The following is a 24,758-nucleotide window of genomic DNA, read 5'->3' as shown; positions in this document are numbered from 1 at the left end:
TATGGTTACAGTGCTTTGTGGGATGTACTGGAATTTTTCAAAGTACTGTAGTAGAAACGTTCATCTTGCAGAAATCGGAAACAGCCAGGCTAACCAAGAACTGATTTGTTCCCTTTCTTTTCAAGTGTAGTCTTGATTGACATTATCATTGTCCAGGGGTTAAAAGTCAAGACAGTGTCCAGTTCCTATCTGTTGCTTCTTCTATGGCTTTGGTCAAATTGTTCAGTTCTTTCTCGTATTTTAATTCTTACTTGTAACACTCATGCTCAATAATAGAAGTTTTTAGCCAGAAGAACTGTATGAATGTGAATTTTTAAGATATTCTCAACATTAATGTTGATGTTGCATGTATATTCTTCTCCCCTTCACCTTTTATTTTGGGATTATTTCATTTGACGTTCACTGAACAATAGCTGAGATGTGGTTAAAGGAGCTTTTTATAAAGAAATGGAGCTGCATAAAGAGAAAAGTGATACATGTACATTATAACATCCCTTACCAGCATTATATCTTAGCACCTCAAGACATCATTGCTCATTAAGACAATTCTCTCCCAGTGTAATAAGTGAGGAATCAACACACAGGGACAATGAACACCAGATGTGTAAAGGTGGTTGTGTGTTACCTCCAAACAAAATTAGTGGAATCTAATCAGCGTGTCTAGTGTCATACAAGCACTAGCAGGAAGCATATGCACATTAACTAAAAAGGTATATTATATTCAGCTAGGTTGCTGTATATTCCCCTGATAGATTTAAAAGAAGAGACATTCGATTCCTTGCCAAATAGGAAAACATGTATGTATTGGTTTTAGCAAGGGCAATTAATGCATACCTAAGTATCATTTCCTATTTAGCAATAGTTTTCTATTTACTTTCTGTGTATAGGATACAGAAATACATCTTGGCAGAAAATCTTTCTATGCTAGGACTGAAGTTCCGTAAGTTCCTACTAAAGTCAATGAGAGCGTTACTACTGAATTTAATAAAAGCAGAGCTATGCTAGTACACTTTTGAAAAACCATACCTCAATCTGCTCAGTGTTGTTTACATTTTAGCAAAATTATACAATTGTACGTTGTATATGTACACTGAGGCTTCAATACAACAGAGGCGTACTTCAGTCTAGCAACAGTGGCAAGTAATATTTTTCAGTTATAGGAGGCTGAAGGTGTAATGGTTCTGCAGGAAGTTTATTTTGGCACAGCACCTTGTGCCAAAGAAAATAGGTACCTTTTGTTAAAATGGCTGTGGATCTGTTCCTGAGGCTGGAATGTCAGTGAATACTTATTTCATCAGCAAAGCACTTGCAGAAGCCAATGCTGGTTGAAGTGCTGAGATCCCAAAGTTTGGTTTATTACAGAGCACGCGTTTTCTTTTAAACAGCATTCTTCTCCATGTTAAGTACACCTTTTAAAATGGCCAAGTTACTCTCACATAAACTGTTTCCCTATTTATATTCAATTTGCTCTGACATAGTGCTGATCCAAGAGAAATGTAGAATATTACATGTAAGTAATGTTATTTTCTTTAACACCTTTATTTGTAGTCAGTTTTTTAATAGCTCAGAAGACCGTCTTTATGCAACAGCTGTATGCACCAAACAAGCATTCTCTAATTTCACTGTATGCATTCATCTAGGCTACAGCATGGGGTTGATGTTCTTGTGCCAAAAGGTAATAACTTCGAAGCTGTGTATGGCAGTTTTCCATTCCAAAATAAATAAGTGTTCTGGAAGTGGATGCTCTGTTGCGGCTTAATTACACATTAGTTCCTAGTATCTCGAACATACCTGATCACAGGTTGCAGGTTGGCAGTTGCTTTCATAGGACATCTGAGGTACTGCTGTGTTGATTCGTGGTTCGATTTGTCTCGGACCTCGGGATTGTCGTGAAATAGAAGCAGACCAGTTCTTTTCTTCCTCAACCCGTGGACTTAACACCTTGAAAATTCCTTAGCCAGAACTGTTTACCTTGGACCATATCACTTCAAAAGGTGAACTGTAGTATCAACCATCTTATTGTGCAGCTGCTTTGCAATACAAAGAAACCCTAGGAGGAAAAAAAACCCAACAAAACCTATATTGCACTGGCAAACAGTATTTGTTCTGGAATTCTGTATACTAACCATCCTGGTTCAGTGACAGTTTTATTTGAAGAGCTTATATACCAGACATGACATTAGTAACAGTTGTCATAATGTTTCTGGAAGCTGCAGAGCTTCAGGCATGCTGAATTTTGCCTAATCTAATTCTGCTGAAGTTCACTGGTCATTCTGTTGGTTTCAGTGGGAAATAGATCAGGCCCTTAAAAAGCATATACTCAAAACAGCTTAAGAGAGGGAATGGTTAGGACATTAGGACAATTAAATAGATCTTGAACATCTACTCTGACTCTGGGAAGAAGAAAAACAAAACTAATTTTTAAGTTTGGCTAATTAAGCCTTGGACAGTTTTAGCAGTGAACTCCCACCTATCAAAATTTCTTTGTAGTCACTATGATGTCTTAATCCACGGCAACAGTTTCACAGTATGCTGCGAAAAATGTCCAGAAGACAGGCCACCAGACAGCAGCACACTGAGCAGCTGCACGCCTAACCAGCTATCATTTGCCGATAGAGTCTGCGGCTGTGAAAGGACACACTGCATTAGCAAAGGTAGCCAAGCACACTCTGCTGAGTAGTTGTGTTGGTGACAGAATTTTACTCTTGCAACTTTGTTCTATGGACCAGTCCTATGATTAAACACAGGGAAAGGCCTGGGGTAAGGTGTGGATAAGGGCTTTAGATCAGGAGTATGGTCAAGATGCAGACAGTGGCAAATGATAAAGATTTTGGTAAAGGAGCAAGCAAGTCAGTGTAGAGTAGAATACAGAAATATGTAGTGAGTGTCAGAAAGTAAGGGAGTGGAAGAGGTTTGATCTTTGAAGGCTTACAATGGAAAGTTACGGGAACTAAGAGAGGGAAGTGATCTTTTGTATGTTTTTTAAATTTTTCTCTGTGTCCTCTAATAACTTTTGACTATGTTGGCTAATTTTAGCCACATTTGATAGAGATGAGAGATGTAGGAGTCTTTGAGAGAAATAAGTTACTGCTGATTGTTTTAAATAGACAGCTGGGGAGAAGGGAAAGGCACTCTCAATTGCCCAACAGAAGGAAGCTATAATGTGACATCACATTATTAGGGCATCCATGTGAGAGGGAGACATTGCTACAGGCATGGGAAAAAATTTCAAATAATTACTGAACCATTTCAGGTGCCAGTGATACCGCACATACAGGAGCCCACCAGTTCCTGGTGCAGACGTACCAGGAGTCTGTCAGCAGTTTGTCCCCCATCAGGGACTAACGTTATTAGTTGCAAGGCAGATGGAGCTACCAATACTTCCCCTTCTCATAATTCCACAACATTTAACTAACGTATGGGGGAAAAAAAAAAACCAGGAAAGAAAATGTGATCATAAGAGTTTTCAGAGTCACAAACAAATAAAATATATTTTGCTACCAAACAAATCCAGTATTATCTATATGAGGGAAAGGTGAGGAGGTTCAAAGATTAAGTCACCAAAAACATGAGCACATATGTAAGACGGTAAAAATTAAAATCCTAGTGAATCCATTAACTTTTATAGAAAGGATGTGGCTGCTGGCTGGGCTACAGTCAGATGGTTAGCCTGCTGACTATAACTAAAAATTGATGCAAATGTTCTGTAAATGTGACATGTATTATGGACTGTCATTAGCCCAGTAATCATTTAGATCAGAGTCGAGCAGTTGTGGCTGGAATAAGAAAAGTAATGTTATTTTAATCTTTTTTGCAGGTGCTAGCGTGCTGTCCATTACATAACTGTGTACGAATAAGCTGAAGGGGCTAAACCTTTTAACTGGTGATATTCATCATCACAGAAATGTCATTTATGATGGGTTTTGTTGTAGATGTGATTAAGAGCTCTGATAAAGGCTGATATTTTGGAAAATTAAACAAGAAACGAGAAGCAATCTTTTTGGAACTGAAGGAGATTTTTATCTGGTTGCAGATTGGTTAGCAGTAGTACTTTTGTGTTATTATTTGTAGGGTGCTTGAAGGTAAAAACAATTTTTAAGCTTTTTTTTAGGTGGACTTCATTGGAGTTTTTGCTTTAATGTAAATAACAGCGTTGTTCCACAGAGAAGTATCATTTTACATCAAACTCCTGATAAAACCCAGTAAATAAACTTTCCTCAACATATAAACACTAAACAATTGGGTTGTTTACTGCTAAATATTTACTGTGAAGCCTTAGAAGTGTTTAAAAACTGGTTTTTCTAGTTTCTGTTGCAGCAGATGCCCTCATAGGATCTCATTTTCCTTTGCACACACCTTGTTTAAGCAGGAAGAGCTTTATTTAAGCCGTAATCTTCTATCAGAATAAACCTTAGTTGTGTTTTCAAAATACTGGTGCTCCTCTCACCCCTCAATTTGACAGGTCAAGGAAGCAGGTGATGTACTACACTCCCAGCAGGCTATTGCTTAAAGCTGACTGATGCCAAGGAAATGTACTGTTTTACCAACCCATCTCTGTAGGATAACACTCCCTAAATTTACCACCATTGCACCAGTTCAGGTTATCTTTGCTCAAGAACAGAGCATATAGGTCCAATGCACAGGGGTTTCAGCATCTTTTGACAGCTCACACTGGGAATTTATACTAATGGCTGAAGGCAGGAAGAGCTGGAATTCAAGAAAGGACTCTGTCTTTTGGTTGAAAGAATTTGTTTGGTGATACTTTCGATTGCAGAGAGTTTAACTTCAGTGGAGTTGTCATCAGTTGACTGTTTATCTCTTTATATTTGGAACACAATGTGCCTTACCTCTCCCAGGCAAAGCTAAGCCTTACTGTTTTAATGACAAGTTCCCAAGATAGGATCTACCTGCTGCCTTTATTGCTCAAGCATAAATTGCCTATGGTTAAATATTTGGTCATTTAAGATACAGGTGGGTTTGGGGCAGGTAACGTAAGTAGTAGTATACTGACTGAGTTCAAATGGATCTAAAAAGAACCGGTTAAACTAGGAAAGTACTCAGATTTTGATCACTGCCACTTGAATTCCAGCAGTTTATTGCTTGGGTCAAATTTCATTGATTTTTAATTATTGTTCTTCAATTGATTAATTTTAACTAGAAATTAGCAAATACTAACCTGTCGTGAGTGTTGTGTTTTCCTTTTTATAACAGAAACAGGTAATGTTCTTTGGGTGGGGGGGAATGTCTTATGTAATTTTTAAGTTATTTCTTTTTAAATTTATATTTCAAAATGTTAGCCATAGTCATATCTTCTGTATTCAGCTCAACCACAGGAAGAAGGCAACAGATTAGGAAAAAAATTAAATGCATAAGAACAACTTTAACCTAAGTAACAATTACTAATACAAATTTTTTTCATTGAAAAAGCGTGTCCCCAGAATGTTGTTGAAAATCCTACTAAAGGAACCCGTTTGTAAATGAAGTGTAGTATTTAGTGCATTGAGATACAGATGACATGTAAAGTAGTGCAAGTAAAGAATTGTCAAATTATTATCGTATCTTTACCTTTCTCCTTGGTTTCTAGAAACGAAGATAGTGAGGCAGCTTTGCCAGTGGGTATGGTTCTGGCCTTCATTTGTGTCTGCTGACATCTGGCATGTTCAGATACTTGCCCTCACATTTCAAGTGCAATAGAAGCTATTTATCCTTTTAACAGAATTTGAACCCTCTAAATTCCATAGAGTAGGGTGGTGAAGGAGTTGTGGGGTTTTTTAGTATGTTCCTGAAAATAGGTTGTGCAGCTTTCAAAGTGCATAGGATAAAGTTCACGCCTCTATCAAAAAATTGAATCCACAAAGAAGCCTCAGAGGACTAGTAGTATTTCTTCAAAACATAAAGGTATTTTTGCATCCTGATTATTTCTTTATTATTATTTAATTAGATATAATTTGAACTGGAAATTTGCATTTCGTATACAAGATCTATGTATTTTACTTCCTGTAAGTAAAAACTCTTCAGCAGGATATACAGTCTCGGGGTCTAGATTTGCAAACTGCTCCTGTGAGCAAACACTTTCCTTCTTGCAAAGCCTCTTTCTGTAGTTAATGAGGATGCACACGAGCACAGAGATCAGCCTGAACTTGTGGTCCACAGGCTAAAGCCCTGTGTTTCTAGAGCAGAAAAAGGCATGATATGAGGTAAGTCTATGATGATGGCTTCTAGCAAAGACATTTCTCAATTATTGTTAGAAAAAACCATTATACATTAGTGGTGTGGGTGCTGTAGCACTTCTCTTGCTCTTTTCAAGTGGGCTTACCCAGTTCAACTCAGGCCTTCTAAGCACGATGTCAGTAACCTCTGCTGCAATGATATTAGAGGACCGTGAACTTCGAGTTCTCTTCTCAGTCTTCAGTTAATGTTGGCAAATAAGAAAAGTAATCTTTTTCCCCAAACGCTGAGAGGGTGGGGAGCTGCTGTTGGTAGGAGCAGCAGCAGGGGCACAGCGCAGGCAGCTGGTGCAGGAGGAGCAGTTCTCACGCACTCCCTGGCTCTCTCACACAAATGTCATCAGCTGGTGGTAGGAGTAGCAGCAGCAGGATCACAGGGGTGTATCTCACATGATTCACTGGGGTCCTGAGTTTATAAAAATAGCAAAAGGAACAGACAGTTTCCAATAAGAAGTAATCTCTAGGGTGTAATGCCCTGGAAGGCAAGCCTTCTTTTCTTTTGGAATTTTCCACTTCTCCTCATCGTGACGTCTTTGCATTGCAGACACCAAGCAGTTGTGAGTATTCCCATGGCAAAGTAAGTCTGTGGTTTGCCATGTGCACAGGCTCATTGTTATAGACTCACTGTGCTTTCATTTTCTTTGTTTTTCATTGCTAGACATGGAAAATAGAAATTACCCTTTAATGAATGTATTTCCTGTCTTATTAAAATAAAGAAATCACTGTTGATAGTTCTTGCCTTGGTCTTGCCAATATTGATTTCCATTAAAAAAAAAAAGTCTTACCTGATATTGGCCCCTCCCCGATACTTTAGTGCTTTAGGAAAGTTCTGGATTGATACCCCTAGACAGTGAAGTCTTCTACCTGTAAAACCTGTCACCAGCAACATTATTTTATCTTTTTAGCCAGTGTGTCTCAAGTGTAGTTGAAAAGAGCACAGCTAGGGTTGTATTGGTGGCTCAGACTTCATGCTCACTTAAGCAGAAGTAACAATTAGCATCAGTGACAGTACTACACTGATCTCCAGCTTGAGACAGCACTCAAAGTCCTCTTCTGTATTTTACTATTTTGTGCATCACCATCAAAAGCAAATATTTTCAAATTCTCATTTAGATGCTTGTTCTGCAAATACGTATGCATTTGTTTTGCACTAATTTGAATAACGTCACTGAAGAAAGTTGGGTTAATCACATATTTGTGTTGCTCTATGCTTAGAGTTTTCAGAATAAAATAAAGATATAAAAGCTTTATTTTAAGATTTATGGCCCAGATGGCATCCAGCATCCACATATAGCATTAGTAATCTGTTCTAACAGCTGTTTTACATCCTTGGTACCAGTGGGATGAAAAAGGACAGTAAAAGCATCTTTATCAATAAATGACAAAAAGGTATGAATTAATAGTCATATAGTACACAGCCGTTAAATTAGAAGATGGGAAATTGCTTGCTGCAGATGACAGCGTTTACTCTGTTCTTTTCAGCAGCTTAAATACTTGTTTTCATTATTCTTGATGAAAGTTTGTTTTCAGCAATTAAATCTTTTGACGTTATCAGTACTTACTGATAATTCAGTGACAGAAGATACTGATTTGTATGACAGGGAATTTCAGTCTGGTTTTGCACTGATCTATAATAAAGAGACTATTGGTGGCATAAATCATACTGATATAAATTCGGCCAAGTTTGATTCTGCTGGTTGGTGTGCTGCTGTCGCTCTTGGCTTCTACTGCTAATTGTAGCTTGACATGTCCATTTTTGTTTTAGCTTAAGAGCAAAACTTTACCACTTGTCAAAGTGCTTTAAAGTATTTTATTGAAATTATTTAAAGTTCAGTTTATTGTTGTGTTGAGAACAAAACCAGAGTGCATAAATTATGAAAGAACTCCCTAGCTGGATTAGTTTACAAAAAAAGGGTGTTCTGAGGATTCCCAGCAGTTCTTACTCTTTGTACTTCCCGCTCACAAAGTCTTACTTTGTGATCACAAGCCAATTGGATTCCATTTTAAAGCTCGTAATGATGTGGACTCATTTCCTTAGCAGGCCTTAAGATTTGATCAGGTGATCAGAAACAATCTGGTTAGTGCATTATAAGAATCTCTCAGCTGCAACATGATAACTGGCTGCGTGCACTCGTACAGTCTACTTTAGTACAAATAATACTGGTTCATTTAAACCACATTCCTTTTTTCAGGAACCTTTCAGCATTGTTAAATGGTTTGCAAAAACTTGCTTTACTTGCCAAAGCAAGAGAGTTATGAGCGTGCATGTAGTCACTAGTCTCAGCTGGCAAAATGATAGCTTACATCTGGAGGCAATAACTTTCTGAAACTCAGTAGGCTGATCCTATACTGAAAATACTTTTCTTTTAAAGGAAGGGGAGAAGAAGGTCTCCCTTACTCAAGTATGAAGTGTCACAGTCAGAAGAGGATGGGCCTTTCATTTTCTAAATGACTGCTCAAATTAGCTTGTGTCATCTGCATTTGTCTGGATGTCAGTGGTTGTCTTCAGTTGTCTGTATTAGCTGAATTACAAGTACTGAGTGTCATGCTGGGTCAGTACCCTGGTGGCCAGCTTGATGCCTTTCCAGGAATCAGTAGAGGCAGAAGTTCTTCCCAGAGGGCCCTGGACCACCCTGCCTGGTATCTTTTGCCTACGTCATCATTTCTAGGTCCTTTTTTGCTTTTGTACTGTAGAAAAAACAGCCAATGGAGGTACACCTCGTATCTTCAAGTCGGCTTAACAGAACCCTACTGCCCCTTGTCTGTGGTTAGCGGGAACCCTATCACAGAAGCCAGTTTCATGTAGTCAAATTATGCAACAGACTTCAGCTCATTGCATAATAATAAAGAAAAACCTAAGTCCTTGACCAGGTTCTAGCTATATTCTCCAAATTATTTATTGTGTTTGTCTCTTGGAAGAAGCTTTGTAGCTCTGTGTTGCTTGCAAAAGTTTCCTGATTTTGTTATGTGGACCTTAGGGAGGAAAAAGTTCTGATCCATTAGTACAACATTCCATGTTGTCTGCTGTTACTTGTCATTTTTTTAAATAGGGCACTGATGGTGTACGTGCATACCTTTAAGCCTTTTGGGGATCTTTCAAGATATAAAATGTTGTTATTAGTAATAATGGGCCAACCCTTTCCATTGCATTTCAAACAAATAATTCACAGCTCTTCAGGAGCTCAGGCTAAGACAAATTTGAGCCAGATTTTTGTCCTTTCTGTTCTGGACTATTTTGGATGCTATTCCATTCCTGGTATAACTTACACTGTAAGGAAAACTGTATTATAAGGGTACAACAGCTGCCACAGATTACAGTATTGATGGCCACACAGTTATGAATCCCTCCTGGTCCTGACAGTGACAGACTGCTTCGGTACAGACTGTGGAAAAGGCATTCCCCGCTGAGGAGCTTTGTAGTGTTTACACAATACTTAAAATCACAGTTTTCCCCATAATGGATTCAAGGCTTTTATAGTTTGCTATGCTTTGCCACAGCAGGATGTTAAATTCACCCATCAAGTTTATTTTGGCTGTGAGTTTTAATTGTCTTGTTGAGTCTCTCATTTTGCATTTTCTGGGTGTTGTCATACCATTCCAGTATTTCTTCTGGAGACATCCATGTTGAAGTGAAATGATTTGACTGTCAGACTACAGGCAGAGGAAATTTGAGAATGTTTAAAATAAAAGCCTGGGCACAATACACTTTGTTCTGTCAAATCTTATAATTTAAGTGATCTCTAAGCGCTGTAACATTTCCCGGTTGATCAAACTGTGGAAGGTCAATGGATCACTGTACGCATCATTTTATACTCCCAGTTCATGTTTTGCATTCCACTAGCAGAATTCTTTCTGGGGAACTGCTATTGCTTGAGAAATACGATGGAGAATAGCCATTTATTTTGTCTTTCTGTTTTCATTTTGAATGTAACTGTCTTAAAAACTTGAGTGAGATGCTGTATTTGTTAAAACAAACTTCACTTCTTTCACTGTATTGAATAAAACTAGGTACAGAATCCTACTGTGCAATAGAGGACCATCATTGTCACAACTTCGGGACTGTTTATCATTTGCTGTGCTATTTGCGTGGTTATGTGTAATGGTAAGATTGCTTATATTTCCTGATTTGTGAGGCCTACCTTTTTTTGTGTGTGTGTTAACAGCTTGCGCAAGTGGACTCCAGAGGTGTACATCTTGGCGCTGTCTTTGTTCGTGGCCTTACAACTTTGCTCATGGCCAATAGTGCCTGTGGCTTTCCATTCAGGATGGATGATTTGATGCCTTGGGAAGTGTTTGATGGAAAACTTTTTCAAGAAAAATACCAGCAGTCGCACCGAGGTTGCTCTTTGGAAGAGCTTTTGGAAGGCAATGTGAGTAATCGCATCCTCTTAGACAGTTCTGTATTCTTTGAAAAATGTACCTGTCCATGTTTGTTTGTTGTTTCAATATTCATGTTTACAGTAGTCCCTTTTCTTTGTATTTTTCTTCTCTTCCTTATTCTTTTTTCATCCTCTCTGCCAAAAAAAACTAAGAAGGCAGAAATACTGAGACTATGAAGAAAGCTATAATTTTACCTTTATTTTTGTTTCCATTACTCAGAAAATAATATACAGAAGTGTCAAAATGGTTGTCAGTTTCAAAAAATGAAAATGCATGTAATGGTTTTCTAGTACCAAAATATTAATGAGATCTTTTTCCTGTAAGATTTTAGGCAACATATTAAGAATGTCTTTAAATAAGCATACTGGGTATGATTTTGGAAGTGTTCAAGAGTGATATTTTTAAAGGTATTAAGGAACCTAAAGTTTGAGATGAAGGTTTGGTGAATTCAAAGAGGAACTGGAAATCAGAGGAAGGTATTTATCTAGGTATTTTTTTAGGATCTCACCAAGTACCTTCCTGTACCTCTAAGTACTTATTTAGTTCTCAATCCCACTTTTCAGAAGCTGGGGATTTGTACAATTTGCATGCTATGTTACCAAAAAACCAGTATGACTTAAAACCTGTCTGCCCCGGCAAGGGCAGGGAGATATCAGCAGAATCTTGCTGGGCATGGGCCGTATCTGGTGCATTAGGGTGGCATCACGTCCAGGCTCAGAGGCAGGGTCTGCTGGACTGGGTGCAAGGCTGTATTAATGCACTAGTGAAGCCTCAGGCCAGACCTGGCTCGTGCACCACCAGTACAGAATATGTGGAGAGATGCTTGCGTAGATCTGTACTTATCTGTGTAGATAGCTCTTAAAACCTTCAATTAATGTGTCTCTTTTCAATGTGGAACTGAAAATCCTGTATCATTTAATTACTTCTGAAAATTTTACCTTTGAAATGTTTTTACCTGCTGTTACATACATCACTTGAGGTTAAAATAAATAGAAGTGATTAAAATCATTCAAAACCAAAAACTTTGTAATCTCATGCATTCAATACCAGTTGTTGTATAATTAGTTTTATTTTCTAATGTCCAATTACATACCATCCTGATCTGGAGTGATGAGTGGAACGTGTGTGGGTGGGTGGAATGTATGTGCTTTAAGCTTGGAGGAGGAGGATAATCCTTTCCATATGGAATCAATCATATGATTAGGACTATAGCCTCTATCCAAATCCTGTGGTTCCCATTAATTGGTCTGTTGATTTCAGTTGATTTTGGATTGGGCCAGTGGTTCATCCAGTTTTTCATGTAGGACTTTTGCAGAACAATAGAGAGTCTAAAGAATAAACAAGAAAATGTAAAACTATACAGAACTCTGTGAAATTGATACTTCTTTTCCATTTGGGTAGAATTCAGGTTAGTGAATAACTTTTACAATATGTATCTAAATCTGTAGAAAATTTATATTGGCTGAGAGGTATTTTTAAATGTGTTAGGTAGTATGTTTTAGCTAACATTTGAAAATCTTGATGTGATCAGGTTAAAGTTTTATATTTTAACCTGTCTTAGAAGGAAGATGCAGGAAGCTGCTTAGATCCCTAGCACAGAGTTGGAAATTTGTTTGATCAACTAAAATATCTAGGTTAGGATTTTTAAGAGCCTGATACTCTAGTTTAAACAAACCCCAGATAAATTGTTCTGTTGTGGGGAAAAATAGTCTAGCCCTGTGAATTTTTAGAGTGGTTGAAATATCTTTTTCTTTTTTAGGTACGATGTTATGGTACATAAATGGCAGAGATAGCTCCCAGACTAATAAAATAGCTTTCCATCTTATCAGTTTGAGGCAAGAATCTGGTTTGTGGAGAATTGCCAAGAGATGCCAGTTTAGCTGGGGACACTGGCAAGCCAGCAAGCATATGTGATTGGTTTTTCCTATTATTATAAGTTCAACTTTAATAAATAAAACTGGTACTTAGTTCCTGGCAGAGCTTAATGTACCGCTGGAAGCCAAGATCTTTCAGCACTCGTTTGTTAACAATATGCCCTTGAGCACCATAAGTCTAATCTGATGATAGCAACAGCATTGTGTTCAGAAAAAAAGTTATTCTACATGGGATGTTTTGTTATAGAAAAGATAAGTAATAGGAAAACATGACTCCTTTTGGTGTTTGGTGCTTTTCTCCTAAGGTCCCTTCTGTATGATCTGGACAGTTACATTACTTCAGGGAGTTCAGGAGATCTCAGAATCAGTGTTGTTTTGATTATAATGGGCTTAAATACAGTAAATAGCTTTATGAAAATTACAGTAGAAATACAATCTTGGTTAAATATTTACATGTATACCAGAAATTTTGAACATTTTAGGGTTTGCTTCCCACAGATTCTTGTACCAAAAGAAGAAAATGTATGAATTAAATACAGTTGATATATTTGTGGGCAAGTTTTTGTGTAGCTCAGCTCTTTGTAGCCTAGCAGCTGTTAAAGATAAAAAATGGAAAGCTTCTGATACGAATCAAAAATAGAGCCATCTTGCTTTTTTTAAAAAAATATGCTAAGCTCATATTATGCTAGTTCTCTGTTTTTCATAACAGTAATCATATTAGTTTGTTTATCCACACAGAAAATTGGGTATAATAGTCTCATAAAGCAGTGAGGCAATGATATTATCACTTTATTAGCCTTTTTATTGTGCTTCTCACTAATGAGTATGTTCATGATCAATTTTTCTTAAATTAAAACCAAATTACCTAATGGGGTCAGCATAAGTGATATGTTTTGTCCTTTTCTGATCATGCCTTTCATCTAACCTTCATAAACACATTCTGAATTTATTCTCCCAAGAATACAATAAAAGGTTTTTCCCAGTAGTGGGTGTTCTTCACAGACTGTACTCAGTTTGTGTGGAAAAAATAATCTGTGGGTTTTGCTTAAGGCTCTGTAGAGAGGTTTGTTAACTCAAAAAATGCGCTAGGAAAGTTCACAGGAGGGCTCAGGGATTCAGACTCTACCTCTAATTAAAGAAACCTCTCTAGTTGCTGCAGTCTTGCCACCTATTGGATTTTTACCTTATCCTGTAATCCTCTCTCCTCCTTCCTGCTCTCCCTCCGCCTTGGTGGTTACAAAAAGGAATTGTCATCCTGTAAAAATCAGTTCAGTTTTATGAAAATCACAAATTATGCTATTGCTCTAAAATCTATCTTTTCATAATTCTTTTCATAATTCAAAGGGGAAAATATTTCTTCTGCACCCCTACTCATCCCTCCAAGGATCCACTTTTAATATGAAATGTTTGAACTTTGTTTCCTGATAAAATGCGAACCAGGTCTACCACCTTCATATATGCATGAGTGTGGCTAAGACAAGTCTTTTAGTTGTTGTATATGTGATTGATATGTGCTACACCTGAAGTGAGAAAAGCAGAACAGTTATTGATTTCTAACCCTATTGTCTGCAGAAGTCTTTGTATACACCCTTCCAGAACCTGAAGTCTTTCATTTGCAAGGCTTGCATGGCGAAGAAAAGAACAATACAGAGCAGACCTAGAGGGAATGGCTTTATCACAGGTTGGCATTGTGTTAATTTTCTCAATAGAATCACTATATGAATGAGCTCAATTATCCTTCAACAGTAGCAGCATTTACATAGGCAGCCCATCAAGCTAAGTAAATTGTAAGGTCTTTCTTCAAGAAACCGAAGGAGAGATCTGAGAAAATATTTCCTGTTTTTTAGGAATTCATGTGAATTTGATTACCCAAGTTTGGATAGAATAATATTTCCATCTCGCTACATAGTTAGTGAGATACATGCAGTAAATAAGATATCATTCACTGACAGAAACGTCACTGCTATTTGCTCAGTGACTAAAGTTATTTTTATAGGAAGAAGTAAATGACTCAGAGTTTTTTCTTCCTTTCCCTCAGGGGAGCTATTTTAACGTTGATAATTGAAGGTCTGAGTGACGCATTGAAGAGAGAATACTCCTTATTGGACCGACTGATACAGTTCAAAATATAAGAAAGCTTTTGGGCAACCTGGAGAACAGCTTTTTTTTTTGCCTAAGACCTTGTGCTTTTTTCCCCCAACTTTATGCCTCGGTTTACTAAAGACATTTGTTTTTCCCACCTGATCTGCCTGACTTTCAGGGGAAAAAAAAAAATCTAAAAGGTTTTTAGCATCATTCACAGATCAGCCTGAATGTTGAGGCTTTTGAGGCTTCAGATAATTCACACTGAATCTCAGTGTTTATGCTGGTATTATGTTTATTACCTGCTTAATACCTGATCAATTACAATGTCTGTGAGGATAAAAATTACCCCTTCAAAATTCCTTGAGCATATTACAACAGACAGCATGATTTTCTGCTAGTTCAGTACTTTGCATTACGTGACAGCAATACCTCTGATGTGGTACTACACCATACTGGTGCTGGACATTCAAAACTAAGGGTATCTGTTGGTGATTTATGATACCAGACCTTGTTAGCATCTGCTATTGCTTGAGAGCTGTACTTAACCATTTTAATTATGATTTGTGATTCCAATTTGGACAGAGATTTCTGTTTTGTTTTAATGACTGCAGTCTCCAAATCTGTGTCATAAAATTTTGATCTGGTTTCTAAATACAGTTGTTAACAGCTTGTAATCATGATGTGCATAGATGGAAATGAGGACAAGAACCATGCTTATTAGGCTGACTTTAGTTTGGAAAAATCCTAATTGTGCATAAGTATTTTGGCATAAAACTAAGAAATGTTGTTTCCCGAAAAAGAATATGCTGACTCTCTTTCTTCATTTAATCTTACATACAGTCAGAGATGCTTAGTAAATACTGTTTTTCAGGAACACAACAAAGAGAATTTAATCCCAGGTCCCAACAAACACACAGAAGTTCTTTTATTCCTCCATATCATAACCAGATGAGGGGGGTCCTATGGAGAAATCCTCAACCAGAAGGTAAAAAATATGTGCGTGTGTGTGTGGAATTATCTCCATCAACAATATAAGAGCTCCGTGTCTATATGCAGTTTGCATTTGTATGTATGCAGTTACCCTGTGGCTACAGCAGTCAGTAACAAAACTTGTATCAGTTATAATTGTGTACTACCATTAGCAAAAACTAACTCTGCAGGGTGAGGTAGAGTGTAGCATTATAATCTGGAGTCATCTTTTACTCACAGTGTTCTGGGAAAAAAGCTTTTATGTGGTATTTAAACTTTCCATGCTTGGTCTCAGCTGAACTGTGTTTAAATTTTAATAGTACTAAAACAAATTGGCACAGCTGCACAGAAATGTCTGTCTGAAGTCTTTAGCTGCAGATCTTAGTTGATACTTCCACAAAACACTTAAGCATATGAATAAAGTTAAACACATTCTTAAGTGGTTTTCTAGATCAGGGTCTCAGCTTCCAGATCATTGCCTAAGTAATACAAATGCAAGTTCTGTCATGTCTTGGCATTAATCTTAAGTCATTCACCAATCTTACTTCTTGAACAGAACAGACATTTCAATGAAGCATCACTGTGGATAACACTATTGAGCTGACATAATTCAGGTTTACTTCCTCATTATTATGAGTTAAAGCATAGACACGTAGATAAAAGAAAATAAGCAAAAGGAATAGAAGTGTCTAAGAAAGATCAATTATTTCATTAAGTCTGCAGAGCCTAAATTTCTTCTATGTTTCCAGGTGAGGTTTTCAAAGAAGATTGATGATGTGATTAGGGAGGATAAATAATAAATAAATAAATACAGTAAAGTCTTTAATGTGTTTCAGCTGCCGCTGTTGTATGCTTGAGAGTCAGATACTATCATTTGATTCACAGATAAGATTGTTTGATTGCATATGTAAAATGTAAAGCTAAAATACAGAGTGTGTGCGCTGGCCATGAGCAGAACCCAAACTGGTCATTGTTACTGTGACCATCTCAAGAAGCCTGCTACTCAGGGGTCAGGTCATCTTTGACCAGCTTCAGAGATCTTACGACTAGATGTATTCCGCAAAGCATGTTCCGCAGTAACTGTGCGGAACTGTGTTATAAAAGTGTTTCAGTAGCATTATTAAAACATCTTGGCTTCTTCTACACAAACCCTATTTACTACCCTCAGGACACTCTTAAAACATGATCCCATAAGTGCAGTTAAATTGCCTCTGTTATAAGTAAAATAGATTTATTGGAAAAAATATATCAGTCCTTACAAAAGAGCCCTGCAATGTTTTAGAGCTCCCATTAAACTGATCCGCCAAGATGACTCATTTTGACAAATTTCTTTTTCCTAAGTTTGTTAATATTAAGACAGGTATTTGGGTTGCTTCGTTATGTAGCTGTTGTCTCTGCTATGTATGTGTGTCTCACCAAAGAGAGAGAAAAAGGAAGAAGAAAAAAGTAGTGATTTTGTGTTCCATGATAACTTACGTGATAAAACTTCCTACTAATATTGCTGATATCTATCTATCCCATCCTTTATATACCTTCCCGTGGTATTCTGTTATGGCTCCTGCTGTTGCATATTATATATAAATCATTGGATTAAATGCCTTAAGTAATGGAACAGTAACCACAGGACCTGTTTTTTGTGTGTCAGGAGTGTACCTAATGATTAGGCAGCCTTTGCTCTCTCTTATCAGTTAATGTTTAAGAATTCCATGACAATGTCTCAGCTTCAACAGTGGAGGAAAGAGTGCCTCCACCCAGAAAGCATAAACCAGGGAAGCACTGGTATTTCCCTGAGATGATGGTTTGAGTCCCCTCAGGCAAAACAAGAATTGAACTTAAGCATCCCTCATTTTATGGTGAATACTAACCACTGATCTGCTGTAATTAACATCTCATCCTCTAGCTGTATTTTGACAGAAGGGAATTCAGCTGTGGGGTTTTGGGGTTTTCAGGGGGGGTGGGGTTTTTTGTTTTGTTTTGATTTGATTTATTTATTTTAAGTCCTCTTAATAAATTTCTTGGTGGTCTGTCACAAATGGAGAGTGCATCCACCTAACTCAGAGCAGGACATCTAAGCCTCACAGGGAGGTAGATTTTCCCTTAGTGTTTCTTGTTTGTTAATTTAGAAGACTTCCTATTTAGTATACTGACTTCTGTGTGTCCCATTCTGAGTGTCTGTCCATTCTGATGCTTGTTACACAGATCGTAGGTATCTAATTTAAAGCTAAGGTTAGGCTTCTGTTATTGATATATAAAACTTTGCATTGCAGCACTTGTAATCTGGGTGCTTTGAGTTTAAAAGTCTTGCCTGAGGTAGCATAGATGTCTGTAATAAAGCATGACTTCACGGATTCTAGGTTCATGGCTGAAACACCACACCACGTGCCATATAGCCTATTGGTAGACAAAACTTCATTAATTAGCAGTTAAGACTACTCGTACGTACATTGTTGCCTCATTCTACAAATAGCTAAAAATAAACTGAGCACTAAAAACTATGGAAATCACTATGGAGTATCATGTGTCTCTGTCACTCTCTTCAACTGATAAACTCTCTGTCCAACTGATAAACACTGAGATTGTTTGTCATACCATACAAATTACCACCTAGATCTAAATCAACATACAAAAGATAGCAAAAAAAGAAAATAAAAAAGTAAGTCTAACCTTATCTATGCATTGTCTTATATACTTTTATAGCTATATTTTAAAATTGGAGTGATTTGGACAATGGTTCTCATACTAGTATTTCAAAACCTGTCTGAAAAGTGAGCAGAAGATAAGGGAAGGAGATAGGGGAGAGGGTGTCTATGGGACTGGTTGTAACAGCTACATGAATGGTTGAAATCAAGGATACCCTGACACATTAGAAATAGTGAAAGGTATTGGCAAGGATATAGAATTTCTGCCGGTGATAAGGTAAACATCAGAACTCTCTGTATGATCGACCCAGGGGAGGGGTGAGGACATGATGAGTAAGAGCTGTCAGAGAGCTAGAAGTAATGGGTGATAATTGTAGCTACCAGTCATCTACCACCAGAATAATAATCAGTGAGATGGGGAAATAGTGAAGCATTTTGACAATTTCATACTTGCATTTAGAAGCTGTTGGATTTGGGGGTCAGCTATGTTCTGCCTAAGAAAATCATGTCCTCTCCAAAAAATAGTTTTGCTTTCTTTGTTTCCATCCACCTTTGCCTTGGTTTTCTTCCATCCCTCTACTGGAAAAGAAGAAAAAAAGGGAAATGGGCAGCTTTTGTTTTTTAAAGAATTCAACTTAGAAAATAGCAATTTTTCAAAAGTGATTTATTTTTCCTTAAAAGCAAGGTCTTGGAGGAAAGCTTTTATGGAAAATTGAAAGCAGTCTTTCAGGGGAAAGGAAAGATGAGTGTCAAGGAAAGATATGGAAAAAATAGAATTGTTGGAGGTATGTCTCACCCAAGAGAAACTCTTGTCCAAGACAAAAGGGAATTCTCTGGAGTCCCATTTCTTCATGGAGTGTAATTGCATCAAACAGGTACATTCACTTCCGTCTTAGCACACAGTAAAACATGTAGCTGAACGTAATACAACTATACTGAAGGATCTGAGTTTGTAGCAAGTTTCCATTTGCTAGGTATTTAATCAAGGCTTCCACACTCATGTTGCATACTCTGTGTTCAAGCACGTTTCTGATTAATAGGATTTTGATAGAACTGTAATGTAGATGGGACTTGGTAGAACTTTGGTGCTGAAAAAAAGATTTCATTTACAGTTTGAGTACTACTTTGCTTATAGGAATCTATAACTAAAGCAACATTGTACACAGGCACACTTAAACCAGTATGAAAATGTTTGTTAATATGGCTTATGTCTGGTTCTAAATAGTGTATTTTCCTTTCCTGAATTCACACAGTCTGATCTACCAACCACAGTGTATGACCTGTATGATTCACTATCCAGGCCATTAATTGGACTAGATTTAAAAGTTACAGTGGCCCAAGGGCTTTAAGAAAAGCAGTGCCACCATGGACTTTATCCGCCAACATCTCAAAATACTAGCCATTATTATACACCAACTGGAGACAGACATGTTCTTTTTTCAAATTATGTATAAATGTAATTTTTCTTGCAGACTGTCTGTATAAGCTCTTGTTTTCCTGCTTTATTGTTAATTAAAAATATTTAATTCCTCTCCTACTCCTTCCAGGTAGAGAATATGGATGGGGACATCCAGATCGGAGGAGAAGATCCCACCTTCCTCCTCGGTAAAGAATGCATGTGTACAGGTAGCAAACTGAGATGATGGGATAGTTACCATTGAGATAGTTTTTGTCTATGAGAGCCTCTTTTTATGAACTTTACAGAGTAACTGAACCATGTGACTGCGGAGGAAATCAATCGAAGCTGAGGCTATTCAGCTTGTTAATCACTTGTCTTGTTAGGTCTAAGCTTGCTGTGAGACCAGAATCACTAAAACTTAAGTTAAAGGTACCAGCTGAAGCCCAGTAGCATCCCAGTATAGCTACGTTGTTCTGTGCGTTTGACACTGGAAAGTCTGAAGTGTTTTTACAACATTGTTAGATATTTCCAGCCGTAAGTTTTAAGACTTAAACTATAAGTTTTGCCTATTTTCATTATTGTTGTTTATATTACAAGAGTTTGCTCACCATGAATAATGTAGCATATCCATGCTGAATGGTGGTTTTCGTCTTAATTGTGGATTATATCTTTATCTTAAGGGTTATACCATTGTTACTGAAACCTGTTGAAAGGTTTGAAACATGACGTCACTGATGTAAACATCTGCCAGTAAAACAAAATGACCTTACTGTAAAATGCAGCACTTTCTTACAAGAGGCAAAAATTGCTATTACTTTTGGCACTTCTAACTAAGCAACTTTTTCTATCTATCTCAGCTCTGTGGAGTGAACCACATCACTGCTGAGGAGAGAAAGAATCTGTCATGCTTTACTTCTGTAATAAATAATACTTAGGAATACTAAGTATTTTTTCCTGTCCAGAATTCTAATTTAAACACTTCTCTTCAGAATTATTTCTTAAAAATTGGTATATTTCACTTTTTGATTCAATTTCAGTGATGTATGTGTTTCTTTAATTGTAAAATTAATTCATTTTAAATAGAGTTAATATAAATAATACTAAAGAAATGTAAAATAACAGAGCACATGCAGTTTCTAAAAGCACCATAGGATCATATATTGGTAAATTGGTACCACAAAAGCCCCTCTTCAAGTCATTACTTGTGTTTTTTAAGAAACTGTTTTAGAGATTACAGCAACTTTCTTATGTCTTCCATTTGCATACCCATTCAGTTAAAATAATCAGAGGTCCTTTACTGAATTAATGTCCTCAGGCAAAAAAAATTAGGCAGTTATGTAGAAATCCCATTTTAAATCATGAAATGTAAAAATTATACCAGAGGAAAAAAGTGTCAACACCACTTATGTCTCATAGAAAGCGGGTGACACATTTAGAACCATGCTTATCTCTTTACTGGTCTGCATCTCAACCTAACTGAAAATTGTCTCTATCTATGTAATCTTCAACAATTTCATGCTTTTCTTAGGTTTCTAGCATTCTTTGAATTGAGTTGGCTCAAGTGGATGTTTATGGAACTGATGGGTTTTTGTCTCTTTATGTGCTTTGGAATCACAGTATCTTTAGTTTTGTACTTCAGCATTTTCACTACATGAAGTTATATAAGAACCTCTCTTCTTCTCAGACGGGAGGTATATGATGAAAGAAAAATGAAAGCCTGGTGTCCTGTTCCTGCTCTCAAAAAAGACTGAGCAGCAGAAAAAGAGGATATCCAAAGATAGAGGCAAAATGTTAAGAGCAAGTTTTGAACCCTGATACTGTTTGCAGGTTTTTGTAAGAGCATGTTTAGTTATTGAGGATGATGACCATTCCAAACAGTGAAGTCAGTGGTGCTGCACATGGACAAAACTTTGTATTTACACAGAGAACTGTGGCCTTAATGTTTATCATGTTGGAAAATCCACTCTTTCGGATTATTTTTCTTTTTTGTTTTGAATAATATTGATTAGTATCTTATTAGTGTAGTTCTCATAATCATCATTCTAGATTTTATTGATACCGAAACTGTATCTCAGTCTTAGGCTTCTTATTGTATTACTGCCAGGATTATTTATTTTTGTAAGCATTTAAAAATTAAATTTATATCTGAAAACTATCTCATGACCCATACTAACAGAGAGTAGCGGACGCTATAAAACTTAATGCTTGCATTAAGACTTGCAGAACTTAAAGTTCAAAGCATAAGTGCTGATCTGGATAATTAATACATAGATCACTAAACCCAGAATGCGTCATTATGGTAGTTTAATCACCTGCATAATACAGATCACAAAATCTTACCCTGCAACAGGCTGTAACTTCTAAAATTGTTTCGGTGTTGATGTTCGTGTGTCTTATTTGGCTCCTCACAACTGTTTGTCTTTTAGATCACCCAGGTGACCCTGCTCATTTCTGGAAGTGGATGAAAATGGATAAGAGAACAAGATACGTTTTTATGAAATGCTGTGTGCTGAAGATCATAAAAACTTCATCAGTATTTCAAAAATGGTGGTGGGAAGGCTCTAATCAGAAATTTATCATGCCTCATTTTCAGTTCCATTTTATTTTGTGTACTTTTTTTCCTAGCCTGTAGCTTAAGAGGAGTAGATTATGGAATGTTGTGAAGCAATTATTATATAATTTAGGTTCCAGATAGTATTGTTTGGAGCTCTTTACAAAAAACTTGTTGACACAGTTATGAAAAACGATCATTAAAAAATTATGTCTAAAAAGTAGAGGCCAGTCCTAGGTGTTGAAGAAGGCTGGAAAAATTTAATTAATTCATCTGGTTCTGTCATGAAAACTATTATGTCTCTTCTCTTAAACCTTTATGCTGTATGACGCTGAAAGTATCCAGCTCGGACAAAAAAAGTACTTCAGGTACTTCTAAAGTGTTTACAATCATATCACGGTTAAAAATGTTACTTTTCTGTCATGTGGCTTACTTTCATAGTTCCCCAGTCTCAGAGAATGAGAAAAGGGTAGCTAAAACATTCCAGAAAGCTATAAAATTAGTTTCTATATACAAAACTGCTACAGCTTTAATGTCCTATGATTTTGGGGCCTTTCAGAGCTGAGTCAAATGCATAGTCCTCTTCTGGAATACCTAGAATTCTCCTCCATATGTAGTGAGTCATTTATGAAACATTTAAGATTTATGCCAGTCCTTACATCTATCAAAGTAAAGGTGTTAGTGTGAGCCTCTGGCCAGTATAATTTTGGAGGAAATTCTAAATCAAGGGAAAACTGACAGACATTTTGAATGCTTTTTTTTCCTAAGTGTCAGTTCTTTGAAGCACACGGGGTAAAATGTTCTCCCTGTTGACAGCATTGGTGCATCTTTTGCAGATATTAGTGGCACCATGATTTCACTCCATACTGATAAGGTAGTCCCAAGAGATCTAAGTAAATGCACAGAGTACAGGTAGGGCAACTGGGTATCTCCTGTCTTAATTTTCCCTGGCCTATTATTCATCACACAGACTTTATTACTATTTTGGAGATATGTGTATTTTTAGAATAGTACATAAGTACACTTGAAATTAAATGTCTTTAGAAGTGTTTAGCATGAGGAAAAAGCATTATTTTTATATTCCAAAGAGAAAATTTAGCTCTAATTTTGAAATCTATTTTCAGAAGCACTATAGCTATTGTACAACTTGCACTTATCTTTATGGTACAATGATTACCGATTTAAACTCTGTGGTTTTAGTCCATTATTGTTCAGTTAATGTTGTTTCTTAGGCCTTGTGCAGGTAACTCCTTTGAGTCAACTGTCAGTAGAACTTAGTTCCTATTTAGTATACATGTTATGGCAAAGTGAATAGTATTGTCAGGTATACATAACTCAATGCTATAATTTCCTCACATGTATTTTTCTGTTTGTGACCCAAGAAATATACTCTTTCATACTCTGCATATAGCAACAGTCCAGCTAAACAAATTGGCAGCAATATAGGATTTCTAGTTTTATTAAAAGTTTGAACAGATGCAATTTTTACACTACACAGTGTCTGATTTGTGTTCCAGGGACCCTGTCATGATAGGGGCATTCCTGCTTCCTTTTTCTATTGATTTGTCACTTGCTGTAATTGTACTACCACTGTTTTCTCCCCCGTCCCACCCCCCCCCCCCAACCTTTTGGAATAATGTGGTCTGAGTTTTATGGAAAGTTCTCTAGTTTCAGGAATTTCATGATGTATAATAGTGTATTTTAAAAGAATGTAACTGTGTGCCAGAATTTGTTGGTAATTCCCCCTTCAGGCTTTGATATGAGAAAAGATTTCTGTTGGCCTCAATAAACAAAGTTAAATACAGTTAGAGTGGGAGTTTTGCTGTGCTAGTTGTGGTATGTTATGAATTGTTGGTAATAATTACCCTGACTACTGAAGAATTGTTAGCTTCTCTGTGAGGTTTTTCTTTCCTCCTAATGTTAGACCATAAGCAGAAGCTGCTTATTATTATTGCCAAGCCAAAAGATTTTTTTTTTCCCACCAGGAATCATGAAGTGAAAGCAGAAGCATGAAGTCGAAACATAGAGGTGCTACTTTCCTGCCTCACTGAACTTTAAATTGTTCAGAGTACCATAAAGCTTATGGACTGTAGAAAGAAATCGTATACAAGAACGTGACCTTAAAGATTCCAGTCTAATAGGGTTTCCTTAATATGTGGAGTACAGGGTTACTTTGAATGGGTACAGGACAGAAGAAAAACAGATGTGGATTCGAAGTGGAGGAACCTATGTTTGTGAAGAAAAGCATTCTTTTTGTTTGGCCATATTGCTTACTGTCTTCTCTAGCCTGTGCACTGGGTAGCTGCCTTTCATCAAATGTTCACTGAAATTGTGGATTTATTTATTAGCTTTATTTATTCCCCTGCTGGAACGGGATTCAGAGCACATTCATTAACATCAATAACTTCGTCAACCGTGACTCAACAGAAATCATGACATGGTCATTGTGAGAGAAAGAGTGACTGACAGGAAGACATTTATCAGCTTTCCTCTTTTTATCTATTATGTATCCTTCGTCTTACATTACTTTGCTCATTTGTAACACCATCACACTGGGAATCTGGATCTGCACTGCAGAAAACACTGAAACACTGAGTTAATCTTACGATGCTGTGGCACTGTAAGTATCAAAAC

The 24,758-nt window shown here is 36.9% G+C and overlaps 1 protein-coding gene across 10 annotated transcripts in view; it reads left to right on the top strand.

Annotated features, from left to right (window-relative positions):
• Positions 1–23,928, top strand: part of FAM120B (family with sequence similarity 120 member B) — a 56,239-nt gene extending 32,311 nt beyond the window's left edge. For 9 of the 10 annotated variants that reach the window (XM_087776851.1, XM_087776855.1, XM_087776859.1 and 6 more), the window contains 5 exons: positions 10,391–10,597; positions 14,054–14,162; positions 15,438–15,551; positions 19,722–19,779; positions 22,000–23,928. In XM_087776851.1, coding sequence (XP_087632977.1) covers positions 10,391–10,597; positions 14,054–14,162; positions 15,438–15,551; positions 19,722–19,779; positions 22,000–22,012 — 501 coding nt within the window. In that variant the 3' untranslated portion in view covers positions 22,013–23,928. Of the gene's footprint in view, positions 1–10,390; positions 10,598–14,053; positions 14,163–15,437; positions 15,552–19,721; positions 19,801–21,999 lie in introns of all 10 variants that reach the window. The other variant, XM_087776853.1, reaches the window with a different exon arrangement.
• The last annotated feature ends 830 nt before the right edge of the window (positions 23,929–24,758 follow it).

The sequence above is a fragment of the Nipponia nippon genome, unplaced genomic scaffold, assembly GCF_047370975.1.
Source record: "Nipponia nippon isolate SJK-2023a ecotype South Korea unplaced genomic scaffold, ASM4737097v1 scaffold_4, whole genome shotgun sequence".
NCBI lineage: Eukaryota > Metazoa > Chordata > Aves > Pelecaniformes > Threskiornithidae > Nipponia > Nipponia nippon.
The sequence above is the reverse complement of the archived record's forward strand: the minus strand, read 5'-3'. Positions and strand labels throughout refer to the sequence as shown.